Source organism: Miscanthus floridulus, chromosome 12 (assembly GCF_019320115.1).
Source record: "Miscanthus floridulus cultivar M001 chromosome 12, ASM1932011v1, whole genome shotgun sequence".
Lineage (NCBI taxonomy): Eukaryota > Viridiplantae > Streptophyta > Magnoliopsida > Poales > Poaceae > Miscanthus > Miscanthus floridulus.
Genome location: NC_089591.1, coordinates 8,512,032 through 8,529,410, shown reverse-complemented (window position 1 = coordinate 8,529,410; position 17,379 = coordinate 8,512,032). Strand labels below are relative to the sequence as shown.

The 17,379-nt window shown below is 43.2% G+C and overlaps 1 protein-coding gene across 1 annotated transcript; it reads right to left on the bottom strand.

Moving 5' to 3' along the window:
• Positions 1 to 12,977: 12,977 nt before the first annotated feature.
• LOC136498470 (glutathione S-transferase T3-like) lies at positions 12,978 to 15,399 on the bottom strand. Its single transcript, XM_066494398.1, has 3 exons — positions 15,162 to 15,399; positions 13,765 to 14,180; positions 12,978 to 13,685 (listed from the first exon to the last, which is right to left on the bottom strand). Exons 1-3 carry the CDS (start codon positions 15,286 to 15,288, stop codon positions 13,116 to 13,118), a joined length of 1,113 nt encoding a protein of 370 aa, XP_066350495.1. The 5' UTR covers positions 15,289 to 15,399; the 3' UTR covers positions 12,978 to 13,115.
• Between the last annotated feature and the right edge of the window lie 1,980 nt (positions 15,400 to 17,379).

The following is a 17,379-nucleotide window of genomic DNA, read 5'->3' as shown; positions in this document are numbered from 1 at the left end:
GTGGATGGATGGGCACCTGCCTCTGCCTGTGCTTTGCTTTCCTCGGTTGGTCCGGGCCCACCCGTCTGCCGGCAACAAACCGCTGCGCCTTCCCTGGTTTGGTTTCTCAGCGTACGTTGGGCCTGGATTCGTGGGATTGAGTTGGGCCAGGTCCATTTCACCTGCCTGGTTTCACCGTTCAAGTCCAAGAAATTAATGGATCTTCCTAAAAAAAAAGAAATTAATGGATCTCATTAGTTGAGGTGTCATCATGTAAAAATAAAGGGTGACTCTATACATCTGTTGACAGATTTGACAACAACGAATCTGTCAAATTTTTGGCCAATCAAAAAAGAAGATAGCTCACCAAAAGAAAAACGGACAGATAATACACATATAAATATGTTGATAGTTTTGTTGGCTTTATATCTATTGAATTTTGCATTTGAGTTTTGAACCTTGCATTACAAGTTTATAATGTTATAGTTTAAAGTTTTAAACCTAGTAGTACAAAGTTTGTAATGCCATAGTTGAAAGTTTATGAATCCTGAGTGTAAAGTTTTGAACCTAGTACCACAAAGTTTATAATGTCATAGTTCCAAATTTTGTACTATAACACCTCTGGTGTTACGAACTTGCTTAGCACCTAGGTTAAGGTCTCGAGAAATCTAGCCAAACGAGTTTTCAAATTTTAACGAGTTAAAACACACATGAAACGAAAAACAATTTCTGTAAACAGAAACAACATATAACGTGTGTATAGAGTTTATGTAAAATGGTGAGCAAATAGTGTAGATAAGAGTGCAACTTTATTTTTTGCGAAGTGAATATTGTTAACTAGCGTTTTTGGGAGCTCAAACATCGAGTCCGAAATTTAAGCTAGAACTTTTTGTTTAATCGACAAGAAATTAAATTTATATTTAAAATGCCATTTTGGTGAATTATATTGAGCAAAATAGTTAAACGGGTGCTTAAATGTTTTGCTCATATGGTTTAGTATAAAGTATGGACTATTGCATGAAATGTTTATTGGATGAAATTAATAAGGTTTAGACATATTAAAAATTGGGACGAAAGCGTAAATGGTTGTTAGTCCTAACCGAACCTTGTCCTTTTCTAAGTCTAAAAATGATAGTAGACAATGCCGTTTTGAAATTCAAATTCTAACAAAATTGTGTAAACACCGACTTCATGTTCTTGTACTGTTGGTTGCCTCTAGTCGAGTACTTGAGCATGGCTTAAGTGGTAGTGGTGTTGGGTGTCATGGTACCTTCAGTAAAATTTCCCTAACTTCGTTAAAACGTGTCAAAGTCGTGTTGTTGGCAGCTCTGTTCGCAAACTGACATTCAGCGCAATGAGCTCATGTTGGCATTCCTCTCACTCCCTCTTTGGTTGCTCCCTGTTCATGACGATTGCTTCGCTAGCTAGCTGGTAGTGTTGACCTTGAGTTCATGGAATTGGTTGAGCCTTCGTCAAATCAGTGAGCAGTTTTTGGCCCGCTTTAAAAAGCGTGTGTGGCATCGTTCCTTGTTTCTTGACCTGAGGCCACGGTCACCACGCACGCGAGTGTGCTGCCAGTGACGAGCTCAGGGTAGTGGCTGGGTGGCTGCCGCTGGTCAGTCCACGTGTCGTTGTTGCGTGTCGCTTGGTGTCCGCGCAACGCCTTAGCCTCGCCGTGGTCGAGTCCCGCTGGGCCAGCCCTGGTGGTCGGACAGCTACGCACCAGGCCAAGCTTGGCCATCACCGCCCCGCACCGTGCGCACGTACAGCCAAGTCACGCACAGGGCTCCACTCTGCCTTCCCTATCACCTTGCCCCGCCCTGTAGCGCGCGTTCACAGCTACTCACCTCACCTAGCTCACTCCTGCTCGCACCTGCCTCCTACCGCATCGTGACGTTGTGCTGCTGCCCGTGCGTGGCCGCATGCTGGGCACACCTTCAATGGCTACGTCCAAGCGCTAACCGATGCACCGCTCGCTCGTGTGGTCATATCCCCGCTGTCGTGCCTCGTCGGGTCATGGCCGGACCATTTCTGCCGGGGCCGTTCCGCACGACGTAGCGGTGGCGGTGCACCGCTATCTTTTCCCTTCATAACCTATAGCTCAAACCTTCTCGGTCCAATTCCTCGCGTCAGCAGGTAGCAGAGGGAGTCAGCTAGGTGCCCTATTCCCACCAAGTCCAATCGTTGCCTGCCTACGGCCAATTTTGCATTTTTGGCCACCGTCAGCCTTGTGCGTCAGTCGAACCGGCGAGTTGGGAGGTAAGGCAAGTAGGAATGGTAACAATTCAATTACACGTAACCCTGAGTTTGCCTTGACTTTCTCCATCTAGTGCTTGCATTACTTTAGCTAGGATGCTCGATGATGGAGTGTGGACTCGTCGGTGCCACGCTCGGAGCGCCGCTGCGTGGTTCGGGCGCACGTGGCCAGACCGCCATAGCACTCCCCTGCTTCAACCATTAGTGGGGCGTGCACCACGGTGAGCCACTAATGCTTATCCGCCACCTCTACTCTAGCTGAGCGTACGTAGGTTCAGTCGGAATAGGCGCGCCACCACCGCAGTTAGCTGCTCGCCGCTATCGCTCGAGGTAGTGCGCTGTTGAGTCCCTAACTACCACCCATGCATGCGGGTTTAGCCATAGATGGTGGTCGGCCTGTTATTACTGTCATAGCGGGTCTAGCTTGCTCGGCGTAACCGCCGTTGCCGCCGGTGTGCTGTGCCGCCGCGCGCGGGTACACCAAGGACCTCCCTGTTGCAAAGGCAACACATTCCAGGGTCTTTAATGTAAAGCGTGAGTATATAGTAATAGTGCTTCATTGCTCCGCGCTGATTATCCAAAAACCTAAGCCCTTTTTTGCAAAACACGAGTGCGCGCGGGCATCCCGGCCTTGGGCCGTGGTGGGCCACCGCGACGCACACGCGGCCGCGACCCACACTAGGCTACTGGGCCTAGAATGGGTTGCTGTAGCCCTTTTCTTTTTGTAAAGTATTTTCTAATTAGTTTCTAAGGTAAACTTGTAAATTCAATAGAAATTTGTGTAGTTGACCATAAATTGTGAAATTAGTTTTGTTAAGTTCCTAAAATCATGATCTATCTGCTAGTATATTTTGTTCGCATAGTTCATAGTATTTCCAAGAGTAATCTAATTAAATTGAAATACTTGACATGGTTAAAACATCAACTTGTAGGAATTATTGCGGTAAATCGGTAGTAGTATTGGCTCTAGAATCTTTACAGTAAATTCCTAACATTATTAGGTGCTCACCTGTAATTTTTGTAGCTCCATAAGAATTAGTTGCTAAGGTAGCTGAATGAGCCCTAGTACGAATATATGTATTTAATCAATAAAATGCCAAAGCACTTTAGGGTTGTAAAACTAAAACATTCTCCAGGAAACAAAGCCTTACTTGACAACGCGGATACGTAACCTAGTACGTTACTCATTAGAGCTAGCTCGTTAGCTTGCGAAGCATAATAGTATTTTTAGAGTTGCGGTTGTCGTTGGTTGAATTACGTTTTCTGCGCTGCATCTATGAATATCATAATAGGAAAACGATGGATCTGGAGTCAATCGGAGTAGCAGGAAGATGGTGCCTTGGTGATCATGTCGCCATGGTGGAGTGCAAATCCTTGGTTATATCTTGCCCAAGCAAGCCCTAGTGCATAACCTCTAATATTCTGCACTTCATTTTATACTTGTGCATTAAGTTTTGAGGAGTTGAATAAAACCCACTTGTATATATATATATCCTTATCCTATGAGTCCTACTAGTATGTTAGGATCGTGTAGATTGCTATGCTATAGGATCCGGTACAACTCGAGTGATTACCTGTCACTCGCGAGAAATAGGAAAGATTATTGTTGTTATTATATTACTATCACATGGAATATGTATAAAGGATAATTGGAGACCAGGCGGAATGGTACTTTAGATCTGGACTTGGTTAGTCATTCGAGCGAGGCTCGAATTGCACTTGTTCCGCCTGTGTCGATCGAGGATCGTCCATTGCTATGGATGGTAGTCAGGTCACAGACTTATTATTCTGAGCACATACTTGCTTATAGGAGCGGGAAGGCTCGTTACGCTCTTGTCGTAGGGTTTCGGCTCTTTCCAGACCGACTGATTGGAGGCAGGAAAAGGTGGAGGCCTAAGCACCATGTTGAGACCTGGCTCTCAAGTGTGAGGGCTTGGAGTCTAAGTTTGGACGGGGACCTGGACCCCATGACATGAGTGGAATAGGGTTGGTCTTGTTTGTGCCTGGGGTATAAGCGGGGCATGTGTTTCGGGGTACCCAACTTAGGATACATTGATTCGTGAATCATCGTTTCTTTTAAGACGGTACGACTTGGCTATGGTCTAGCATCGTAGGAAGAACTAGAACATGGAAGGTGATAAAATGGTTCTGATTGCTTACCACATGCTTGAAAGTAGCATAGGTGCTTACCTAGAATGATTAGCTAATTAACTAAAAATAACTGCTAAAAACTCTGAACATAAGGATGCACTATTAGTAATGCTTCCTACAAATACAAATAACCCACAAGCCAAATAAGCCTTGCATATCCTTGGAGTCTTTTATTTTTCTCCTGTTGGGTAAGTCTTGCTGAGTACAATCGAGTACTTAGGGTTTTATTCCCCTGTTGCAGGTGACTGATGGATGGTAGACGACTTTTATGTGTGGAAACCTCCTAGGTGGGCTTAGCGAGGATTTCCTTACGTTGTGGACATAGAGTTTATTTAAATTTTCATATAAATGTTTGCAAGGGAAAACTTATAATCTGTTACCATTCTTGTATGTAAATGTTCCTCATGTAGCTCTTAACATGTAGTATGTGAATTTTTATTTCCGCTGAAACTCTGATTACATGTTTAATTCCGTATTGTATTATGCAATGTAAGAAATGGCTTAAAGATGTTGTAAGCTTTATACTCTCATTTATGATCCTGATGAAAAAATGTGAAGTTTCGAGTTCTCCCTCGGGGTGTGCTCGACAGAACTACTGTAGTTTAGTGTCCTCGCTTGGGTACTTAGTGTCTAATAGAACACAAGTACCCTTGAGAGGGACATTAGATTAGACGGTTATGCCACATGTATCTAGAAGTATAAAGTTTGTAATACCATAATTGAAAGTTTATAAATTCTGAGTGTAAAGTTTTGAATCTAGGAGTGCAAAATTTATAAAGTCATAGTTCAAAGTTTTGAACATAGCAGTACAAAGTTTGAAATATCATAGTTGAAAGTTTATAAATCGAGTGTAAAGTTTTGAACCTAGCAGTGCAATGTTTATAATGTGATAGTTCAAAGTTTTGAACCTAGTAGCACAAAGTTTATAATGTCATAGTTCAAAGTTTTGTACCTAGAAGTATAAAGTTTGTAATGTCATAATTGAAAGTTTATAAATCCTGAGTGTAAAGTTTTGAATGTAGGAATGCAAAGTTTATAATGTGATAGTTCAATGTTTTGAATCTAGTAGCACAAAGTTTATAATGTCATAGTCGAAAGTTTATAAATTCTGAATGTAAAGTTTTAAACCTAGCAGTGCAAAGTTTATAATGTGACAGTTCAAAGTTTTGAACCTAATACTACAAAGTCAGTTTTTTTTGTTGAGTTGTCATCTTTTTATTGGTTATAATCTGACAAATTTTGACAGAACAAATCTATCAACTGATAGCTAGACAGTCTGCTCAAAGGATAGCACGAATCTTCAAAACAAAATGGATGTCAATTTTCAAAAATAAATATGACAATAGTATGGTGTTGAGTCATGAAGAGAGAATGTAAAGATTTCATCTAGATTAAACTTGGTGTACACACTTCCTAAAACTGGAAAATTGTTTAAAAAAATCTCATTTCATTCCAAAGGTCCTCAAATCACACATATTACATGCTACTCCTTACATATATGTCTAGATACATAGCAAATTCTATGTATCAAAAAAGTAAAAGCGACTTATAATTTAGAACGGAGGGTGTAGCTATAACCAACCTATAAAATGATAAAATGGTGTTAGTACATTCGATGTTTATGTTTCATCAACTCGAAATAGAACCGATAAAGGTTGTAGCTCTAGACCCCTCAAACCAAGACGTACGAAAATGATGTGGTGTGGCAAGGATTGACACACCAAATGCTCTTTTTCCATGCACTGTGGCCTTGCCTCCATGACATTTTGTGGCCTATTAACCTTGCTGGCATGGTCTCGATCGAGGTCTATGCCATTTGGCGCTTGGTCTGCCCCCACATAGTCGTCGACCATGTAAGGAGGTCACATGGTGATATTTGCTTGTGAGAATCCGCCAAATTTGTCCATCGCGAGCGCCCCCTGACCTGAAACGAAAAGGGGTGTATGGAGATTCCATGCTCCGTGGCGATGACATGACTTCGTTGGAGATGGCTCCAATGCCCAATGAACAAGACTTTACCGGTATGGAAATAATAAGTTAGCTTGAGAAATGATTTAAAGGTCACTTCAAAAATCTCCTACAACTAAAAAGAACAAAGTGTGGACATCGTTTTGGTGCGACAATTGCCTTGGTTCGTCCGTCTGCCACCCCATGCGATCGATCTCACCTCCCACGCTGTCCAACGGGCGAGTAAGAAAAGGAAATGCACGATAGAAAAAGAAGCTACCATCCCTACGATTCCCGCCTGCTTTGAAGGAAACAAATCGATCACCTGAGGCCACATGCATGGAAGGAAACAATAATCATGCATGGAAGGAAACAATAATCATGCATGAAACAATAATCATGCATAGAAGAAAACAATAATCATGCATGGAAGGAAACATGAGTGATGCCAAATAAAAGATGTGCAGGTTATACATGGTGAGACTGGTGAACCTTCTGCAATTTCCTAAACGAATATTCCCACCATTAGTATATAGGTCTATTCCCCTACGTTTCTTCATGCTCCCATTAGCATATAATATGAAAGTATTATTGTGTTCATCACCACTTCCAGTTGACTACTCTCATTAGCATATACTTCCTCTGCCCCAAAATATAAGTCGTTATGGGATGCGTACAGGTCAAACTTTCTCAACTTTGACTAGGTTTATAAAAAATACGTGCAACATTTATATCTCCAAATAAGTTTATTATAAAAATATATTCAATGTTCTATGTAATGATACTAATTATGTAGTATAAATATTAATATTCTTTTATATATAATTGGTCGAAGTTAAAAAAAGTTAACTTCTCAGGAAGTGAGAATGAATTCTATTTTGTGACAGAGGGAGTATATGAAAGCAGTGTTGAAAATATTTTAACAATTAAGTTTGTCTCTGTCTGATTGAAAAGCTTAGATATCATAATGGTATAGAAAATTTCAACTCTCATGGACACCTTCATGGATCAGTGCAAAACATCCCAATCCTACAACATACACAAATGGCAGCCTTAAAGATATGATATTTTCAAAGGGTGGACAATAAAGACCATCTTAGATGTTCTGGCATTAGAGTATATACGTGCAGACACATAGGCATGGTGGTGCAAGTGAGCAGCCAGCAGGAGTCGAGAGTTAGGGGTGTTTGGATCCTAGGACTAAACTTTAGTCCCTGTCACATTGAATTTTTAGATATCAATTAGGAGGACTAAACATTGAATTTTTAGATATCAATTAGGAGGACTAAACATGAGCTAATTATAAAACTAATTATATAAGTTGTGGCTAATTCGCTTGCCAGCTACACGATGGTATGAGATGTGGTGGAACTTATTCGTGGATTTGTTGACGCACGAAAGAAATGCATATCGGAAATCTCTTCCTGCCGGTATAAAAAATGATCTTAGCCGCATTACGGAAAGATCTACACAGTAGAGTTTGTGAGTCGCGACGCCACGCTCTCTGTGACTGTGTAAATTTTACGAACTTATCTTTTTGGATTAAATGTCACTTTAACGTCGGTCATATACTTTTATAGTATTGTTATCTTATCGTGCGATCCGTGTGTTTGTAGTACAAAAATTTAGTTGTCCCGTAGCAACACACGGGCGCGAACCTATTTGCATATATACTCGAACCTGTGTGTACATGATTATATGGAGATGCAGCGGGACTTATTCATGGATTTATTGGCTGCATGAAAGAAATGGATATCGTAGAATTCTTTTTGCCAATATAAAATATTATCTTAGTCGTATCACGAAAAAGTCTATACAGTAGAGTTTGTGAGTCCTGCGACTGTCGCGCTCTCCGTGACTGTGTTAATTTCACGAACTTTGCTTTTTGAATTAAATGTCACTTTGACGTTGCTATTTAATTTAACAGTATTGTTATCTTATCGTGCGATCCAGTGTGTTTTTAGTACAAAAGATTTAGTTGTCCCATAGCAACGTACAGTGCATGCTACCTAGTAATGATAAAAAATACGAACAAGTGAGAATGAGCTCTCTTGGTTTCCCCACATATCGGACGTTGGATGATCTCTGTCTTTTGGTATTGTTTGCATGAACATGTATCTACATCAATCCAATTCTATTGAAGTGGATTGGAGTGTAACTTAATTAAGCTCCACTCCAATTCACTTCAATACATAGTAAATTGATGTGGATACATGAACATCCAAACAATGTCTCAAAGGGCGGCCAGTATAATTGGTGAAGCAACAACAGAGCATAGGCCAGACTAGGCTCCCCCGAGCTCCTCAAAACCCCTGATCATGGAGAAAGCACACATCTCTGAATTGCAGTGTGGTTTGTGTGTACATTGGATGACCTCGCTTTTGCCCTTCTCTCTTATTTTCTCTAGCACAGTATTCTCTTCTGTTTTGTTGTAGCCATCCTGTCCTGTAGGATTGAAAGAAAAAGGAGAATTAGATGCAGAGTCTTGTATAAATTTCCATTTAAATTTGCCAAACAAAAAAAAAATCTAGTCTGGCCGACCAAAGCGACCAGCAGTGCACTACTAGCTTTGCTGATTCTAACGAGTTGTTCATTCAGTTTAAAAGAAGGCTTTTTTTAGAAGGGCTTAAAAGAAGGGGTGACGCTGGACCTTTTAACCGAGCACATGTAAGTGTTAGACACGGCCCACGGCTAGCTTCCCAGCAATTGGCAGCAGACTATATGCTGGGCCGACTTATAGCCTGCCCTTGGTGCTTTTCCATGTTTCATAAATTTGATTTCAGATAAAAACTATTTTTTTTATTTTTTGAGAATTACACGGTGCAATGTAAACACACGTACGCAAACTCTATCCCTATAAACATCTCCGAAGGACTGAGCCGGCAGATCAGTTAAACTAGGCGAGAAATATCATTGCTCGTTTCTGGGCCCACTGCTAGTCACCAATTCTTGGTTCCCATTCTATATTTTATTTTTCTGGAAATGTCAAAAAGTGTAGGATAAATATGGAAAACGGGATATGACAAGGGTCCCGTTCGCTTCGCTAAAAAAACAAGCCGAAACACTGTTTCCACCGATTTGTTGTGAAAGAAAAACACTGTTTCGGCCGAAAAAACAAGCTGAAAAGTACGGATTATAAGACAAACGAACAGAGCCAAGACTTGGAGTATCTCCGAGAGATTATCCGAAACGGAGTTGCTAGTGCCCGGACGTCTGATCCGGGCGCTTAGCGTCGGACCGTGCAAATTCCCGCTGAAACATTAATATGCGAATAAAAAAATCCTGCACCTCACCATGCTTATTTGTATGCCCGCCCGCACACCTGACACGCCCGCCCCGACATCTGACCTGTCCCCATGCACGCACCCCGCCCCCATCCCCATCTGTTCGCCCCGCCCCCGCAGGCACACCCCTGCCTCGTCGTGTCCCCAACCGCCTGGCCCCAGCGTGCTGCGCGCCACGTTCGTCGGCCACCGGCTCGCCGCGCCCCATCCCCCGACGCCCCGTGACTCTTCGAACAGGATGGAACACATGCAACATGAAACACTTAGAATGCAACATACATCTAAAATAGATGAAATATCTAGAATATACACTTGCAACATATATGTGAAAACATATGCAACAACCAGATAGAACACTTGCAACTTGCAACATGAAAACACTAGCTGCAACAGAAGACTGAAACATTTTGGAATATACTGTTACAACATATGTGTGAAAATATATGCAACATCCAGACCAAACACTTGCAACATATCTCTGAAACACTTGCAACATGTGCAATATCCCCTGATCTACTTTTACAACATCCATATGAAACAATTGCAATATACATCTGAAACGCCTGAAACACTTGAAACATACATATGCAACATATGAGAGGTGAAGGTTGGGCTAGTCGATTTCGGTCGTCGGGGTCGGAGACGGCAGCGAGTGGCTACGCGCGAGCACCACTGCCACCAGTGCCACCAGTACCGGCCTTGGCTCGGCGACAACAGTGGGGGATGGGGGGCAAGGAGCACCATGGCCACTGGGGTTTGGGGACCTCGGTCTCCGGGGTGAGAGAGGGCGCCGCGCTAGGGTGGGGGAGAGCCACCCACTCTCCTACAACACCGCCGCGGCACCTCCATGGATCTCGCCGGGTGGGGGAGAGGTACACCGAATCTATGGCATTGGGGGCTCCTGGTGGGTAAGGACACCGGGGTGGGGAAGGAGCTGTCGGGGTGGGGAAGGAGGACGCCGGGTTAAGGGAGAGCGCGTGCCGGGGTGGGTAAGCGAGCAAGAGAGAGCGGAGCGGCAAGGAAGCACGAGAGAGAGGAGTTCGTTGGGTAGGCGGCGCGTGCTGGAGCGAGGCGAGGCAGCCATGAGTTGATTTTGCCCTATCTGAAAAAAATTAGCTAAATTTAATGATTTAACTACTCTCTAGAATAGATCTGACAACAAAAAAAAATGCTAGAGTATTTCACTAGATTCGGTAAAACTGGGACTCCCCTTATAAAAAAAAGTGCCATGTCATCATTTTTTCCGGATCGGCAAGGCTTTTTTTCACGCGTGGCCGCGTGGGCTTCGTCTTCTGCTCGTTCAGTCTTTTTGCGCCGCCACTGTTGCTGACCAGATTGGCTGGGAACGAACGCACAGCTTGAGGAAGGGGCACAGTCGCCCAGCCATCAGCCACGCAGGGGGCGGCCGTTGCGACGTCAAGCCAGCCGCACGGCTTGAAGGGCATCGCGGCCGCAGTGCTTCAGAACTGCTTGAGGGGCATCGCGGCAGCCTGCTGGTGGCTGTCCCAGCCAGCTAAGAGGTTTGTTTCTTTTGGCCATATGGACAGACAGAGAGAGAGAATTTTGCAAATTGATTGATAATTATATTGGTTGATCAGACAATTTGTCCTTTTGCCCTAGAGCCTAAGGCGTGTCTACGATGGATTCTGAAGATGAATTCAATTATATGAATAAATTGTTGGAGTCCTCACCTTTGGATGATGACAATGATTTATATATTATTGCTGCAAACATAGTAGCAAATGACACTGTCAATCAACCATATCATCGTGGTTCTGTAGATGGACATCACTTATTGAACCGTGATAGGCAGTTTGTGCACTTCAGACTTTATCAAGACTATTTTTTATAGGGCCCAACTATTTTAGGCGCAGGTTTGCACTTTCCCCCAGAGTTTGAAATTTGTTTTCTAAATGTGTTCAGGTGTGGCTAATTAATTTGTCTTGTGCCATAGATTTCGAATGAGGCATCATGTGTATGCTACTGAGGAGCATGATGACTACTTTGTGCAAAAGAGAAATGCAGCCGGTAGCCTAGGACTGTCTTGTTTGTAGAAGGTGGTGGCCGCATTTTGGATGATAGCTTATGGCGTCACGACTGATGCTAATGATGACTATGTACATGTTAGGGAGAGCACTGCTCTAGAAAGTTTGAGAAGGTTCGTCTCATAGTTGTTGTTAAGGTATTTGGGCCTGAGTACATGAGATTGCCTAATGAACAAGATACTGATGCTAGATTACTTGCAATTTGTGAGAGCAGAGGTTTTCCAGGAATGCTTGGCTCCATAGATTGCATATGCATTGGACCTGGAAAAATTGCCCATTTGGATGGAAAGGCTATGTATCGGGGACATAAAGGAGCCATACTAGAAGTAGTTGCCTATAAAGATCTTTGAATCTGGCATGCATTCTTTGGGATGCCAGGCTCTCATAATGATATCAATGTTCTTCAACGATCTCCTACAGTCCAAATGTTAATTATAGCATCAATGGGAACGACTATACATGAGTTATTATCTTGCAGATGACATATATCCATCTTTGGCCACAGTTCATAAAAACCATACTAGAGCCACGAGTCAACAAGAAAATATTTTGCCAAGGCACAAGAATCTTGTAACAAGGATGTCGAACGAGCATTTGGGGTTCTACAAGCTCGCTTTGCTATCGTTCGAGAGCCAGCTCGTGTGTGGGATGAGTAAACGTTTAGAGCAACAATCATGAATGCTTGTGTCATTATGCATAATATGATTGTCGAGGATGAGGGCATTGATGAAGATGATTTCAATTATGATGACATGGGAGAAAAAGGTGAAAATATCCTATGATGGTACACCTGAACTAGATGAATTCATTCAAAATCACAAGAACATTCAGGACAAGGAAACTCAGACATAGCTTCAAGCCGACCTTGTTGAGCATCATGTGGCAAAATCATCCAGATTTATATAAGAATATTATTGTTGAATGATTTTATTCATTGTTAGGATATAATTGTTAGATGATTTTATTCATGTTTAGAATATATTATCTTATATTCATGTAGATTTTATCTGCTAGTAGAAACATTTGTATTTTCATTGAGTTAGAGCTTCTCATGGCCCAAGTTTTTCACGGTGCAACTGGTTAGAGCGTTGAACTCCAGGGTCGTTGAAACCCCTGGCCGGCCTGGGTTCGAAGCGTGGCATCGTCTTAATGCGATACCTGAGGGGAGTCTCCCCTTGTTGTATGGTTTTTTTTATTGAGTTATTGAACAAACTGTGCACAAGGCTATCATGGTTTCTATTTTCATTCAGTTATTGAACAAACTGTGCACAAGGCCATGTCTCAAACTGAGAACTTTCGGTCATGCAATATATTAAAATGTGACAAGAACAGGGATGCAGTATTCACACTTGTGCCAATCTGAGAACAAGTACTGCAAATGTGGCAATATGAGAACAATTACTTAAAATAAATATATTCCAAGGGTAGCTACAAAATAAAGACATTGACACATCTAATTATTTAGGCGTCTTGCAAGTATGTCATTCTTGAGCCCTTCATAGTACTGATGCTGGTCAGGGCACATGTGACTTGTGTCGATATTCATAATTCTCTCTTCTTCCAGTTTTTTGTTGAACTCAAATTGGTCCCTTTGTAACTCAAGTTTTTCTTTCTCCAGTCTGATCCTTTCTTCCTGCAATGCGAAGGCTTTCTTGCACCGCTCCTCTTTCTTCAACTCCTTCTGAGCATCGGCTTCTTTCTTTTTTGCCAAAAGATAATCCAATGCTTCGATGCTAGAATGTTGCCGTAATTTCTGCTTCTTCTTCTGCCCTGGAGGTCTCTCAAGTGCACTATTTGAATGCTGGTTCTCATCAACAGTAGCAGCAGGCAGCAAAGGAGGAGCTGATGCAGGACTTGAATTGGCTACAACCTTCTGCTTTTTACTGATTGTCTTCTGGGTTTCCATCTTCTTGCGCCTATCTGCCCACTTAGTTTGGTCTTTTAATATTTTCCAGCAATGCATGTATGGGAATTGCCTATGCTGCCTGTCTTCTCTAATAAACATTTTCAATGCATCTGCTTGCTACATAGTGGACAAAAATGAATGTATGAGATGCATCCAAATCATATGCAATTGGAAAGGGAAAGGTGTGTCACCAAACCTTGTCATCAATAGGCACTCCACTTTGATTTCCGCACTCGATCTTGGAAAGACAATCAGCAAAGAGGTTAACATCGTGCTGTATACCAGACCAACGGTTCATTAGAGAGCCTTGGGTGCGATCAGATGAGAAATCCTTGTGGGCATGGAAATATGCATGTATCCGTTTCCAATATGTGGTATGTGGTTGGTCAACACCTTTCACTGGATCCAAACTCACGTTCAGCCACGCTTTTACAAGTTGTTCATCCTCTTCAACTGTGAAATTTTTTGTTCTTCTCTGATTTCGTTTCCCTATTGCTTGAACCTCATCTTGAGCTACTACTTCCTGAGCAGGAGCTGGATTTTCAGACTGACCAGCAAGACCAAGCCCTTTTGTAATCAGGTCAGTGAAATATCCCCCTGAATCCACGGCACCTGTGATATAGCAAATAACAAAGATTATTGAATTCATAAATTGGGAGTAGGAGTTAATGAGTTCCCAGGAACTAACACACTGATTAAAGAGGTAGGAGCTAATTGAATCCATGGCATCTAATCCTATACATGCCTAAAATAATTGACTGGACAAGCAGGCACTGCAGTCCGTCCAGCAATGCACCTGGACGCGTGCAGACCTGGAACAGCAATAACGTGCTCTTATAATTATGACAGTAAATGGTGGGCTTCTGAATGTCATGCTCAGCTAAGATCTACTATAAACTGAAGAAGAATGAGCAAAACTTGAAGAATCTTGTGACAAGAAAACCAAATCCCAGTTTTGCACTGCCCTGCTGAACAAATAGAGAAAGCATTCAGTCAACCCAAATATATCCCGAGAACAACATACGTAAACCTTTAGGCCATTCTTTCAAACAAAAATGATGTTAATGGAGGCATCACAGAATAACAGTTAAATGACTGAATTCATTTTCAAGGACTTACATATTGCAATGATGAACTTAAATTAAATGACAGGCGACCAACATGACAAGCACAATGTCAAATCATATACATCAAACCATGGGATTATGATTTCGAAAGCAACAACACAATCAACATATGAATTTATAAGAATCAGTAGACTGTCGATTTCCTAATTACACACGACTAACTAGTAGCCCTGACTTGGTGATTGTCCATCTTCAGCAAACTGGAAGCCAGGGCATAAAATTCTAGAACATCACTGGCCGTAAGATGCACACTGAATTAAAATGTAATTTCCTAACATGACTCGTTCAACAATATTTCTAAGAAGCACAGTTCATAGCTGAAGATGCATGGCTTCCTACTTCCTAGAGACTAGCAGGACATTCAGGTACATGATGGTTTATATCTGAAGCACAGTTACCTGCTCCAATAATTCAGAAACAGCAAAAATAGCAACACCTGCTAAGGGGAAGGGGGAGGGAACCTCACCAGATAACTCGTCCACGACCTCGACCTCTGCTGCATCTGGGAAGGGGACATGCGCCGGCTGGCCACCATCTTGCCAGAGGACTTGCGGCGGCTGGCCACCGGTGGGAGGAACCACCCGACGGCGCATTAATCGACCCCTCCGTTTTGCATCCAATCCAAATCCACCAAGTCCTCGCTACCACCGGAATCCTGGACGCGGGCGGGAAGGGGACGTGGGCGTGGGCGCAGCGCGCGGGAATGGGGCAGCGCGCACGAAGAGGATTGATGGCGAGCAGGGGAGGCTATCGAGAGATAGAGAGCGAACACGCTACTAAATTTAGACAGTCATTTGTCTAATCTTTTGGAAATGTTTTCTTCTTCTAATACTAGCTATATTTAGCTTTACAAAATGATTTAACTAATTGTCGACAGGATATCTTCGTCAGTCCTCCGAGGGGTATCCCACGAAGGTAGATTGATCGGTAGAGATGTGTGTAATCGAGAACAAGAAGACAACAGAGACACACGAGTTAGACAGTTTCAGGCCGTCAGTATGACGTAATACCCTACTCCTATGGTCTGTTGGATTGTATTGGCTATCGTATGATATTGAGTGAGTTTGGAGGGGGTCCCTGCCCGCCTTATATAGTCCGGGGGCAGGGTTACAAGTCGGTTAAATCTAAGAGATAATCAAAAAATAATAACAGATTACATTAATCATGAGATTATATGTATCCTAACAGATCTCATAATATCTTCAGGATATCTTTCCAGTGTCTTGCGGGAGGCACCGAACAGCGTCGTGCCCCGTAAGGCTTCGTCTTGTGGGCTGGGCCACCCCTGGGGGCGCAGCCCATATGGTCTGCAGTGGGTATCCGGGGTCATGCCCCCACAGCTAGTCCCCGAGCGCCTTGTATCCGTTGTGCAATGCCGTCTTGAGCTTGTTCAAGCAGGTGCGAACAAAGCCGAGTAGTCAAACTCATGGTCCGACCACCGTCATGAGTTGCCGAGCAGTTGTGAGCAGTCGTCGAGCAGCGTGAACCGTCGTCGAGCAGCGTGAACCAGTCGCCAAGCAGTGTGAACCGTCGCCGAGCAGTGTAAACCAAGTATGGCTTGCCATAAGGAATGTAACGAGCTCAAGTTTCAGAATCGAAAATTTCTTCGCAGTGGACCAAGTGTGCCCACTTAGAGTCCGATCACGAGAAAGAGATATAATCTTCTTCAGCTTCAAGAGGCGCGGAGTCTTCTAGATTAAAGCAAACAAACTCACCGCGAGGTAAAGTGTGCCCACTTAGTCCCCGAGCCTGACAATAGGTGACGTAGTCACGTGGTGCTAGGGTTTAAAGTAGAAGAAAAGTAGAAGACCTAGCCGAGCAGGCAGCCAGTCCCCAGGCGTAGCCCTGAAATGAGAAAAAGCACATTCACCGTAAGGTTAAGTGTGCTCACTTAGTCCCCGAGCCTAACAGTAGGTGACATAGTCACATGGTGCCAGGATCAGAAACAACAGTCATCAGAAGAAAGTCCCCAGCATGGTGAGGATCCAAGTCGTATTGCTGACGTAGTCCCCGAGCCACAAGTGGAAATTTTAGAGAAAACAAATCGCAGAGAAAATACCAGAGTAATGGCTGTACAGTAGTAATTACTGAGCCATAACGGATGGCGGAGAAGGCGGAGAAGTCGGCGAATATTCGATGACAGTAACAAATGGCGGCGAGAAGTGAGCGATACGGGCTGTATTTGCGCGAAGGCCCAGGTAACGGCTCACCACGCGGTTGTGGAGAATTCAGAGAGGTGCAAATCTAGGAGCGGTTTCCCAAAAACCCTCGAATACGAGAGGTGGGGGGAGTGCTTTATAACTGCGTCGCCGCACCCCACGGTCCCACCTTTGCCACTTTGCCATTTCATTTTCCTCCTCAGCCCTCGCACCTCTAGATTCATATTCACCCACATTTCCGCCGCCACCCCAAACCAGATCTGAGAGATGACGCCGAAGAAGGGAGCTGGTGTAACACCCCGGGTGTTTAAATATTAAAAACATGACATGTCATCATATGCATTGCAAGGCATCTGGTCAAATTGCAAACTTTGATATGCATTCACTAAAACAAGTTTACATTTGTGTTATGAGTGTTGAATTGAATTGTTTGAATCATGCCAAAATTTGGTTTGGATTTGAATTTTCCAGAAAACCCTGATTTTCATTATTTAAACCCTGCCCTGAAAACTCATTTCAAAATCT

Bases quoted from the DNA above. Each gene is read 5' to 3' on its own strand.
- LOC136498470 (XM_066494398.1), bottom strand. From the start codon at position 15,288: ATGCGCCGTCGGGTGGTTCCTCCCACCGGTGGCCAGCCGCCGCAAGTC. The intron at 14,181-15,161 runs GTGAGGTTCCCT...GCTATATCACAG, and splicing joins GGTCGTGGACGAGTTATCTG to GTGCCGTGGATTCAGGGGGA. The intron at 13,686-13,764 runs GTTTGGTGACAC...TCCACTATGTAG, and splicing joins GAGTGCCTATTGATGACAAG to CAAGCAGATGCATTGAAAAT.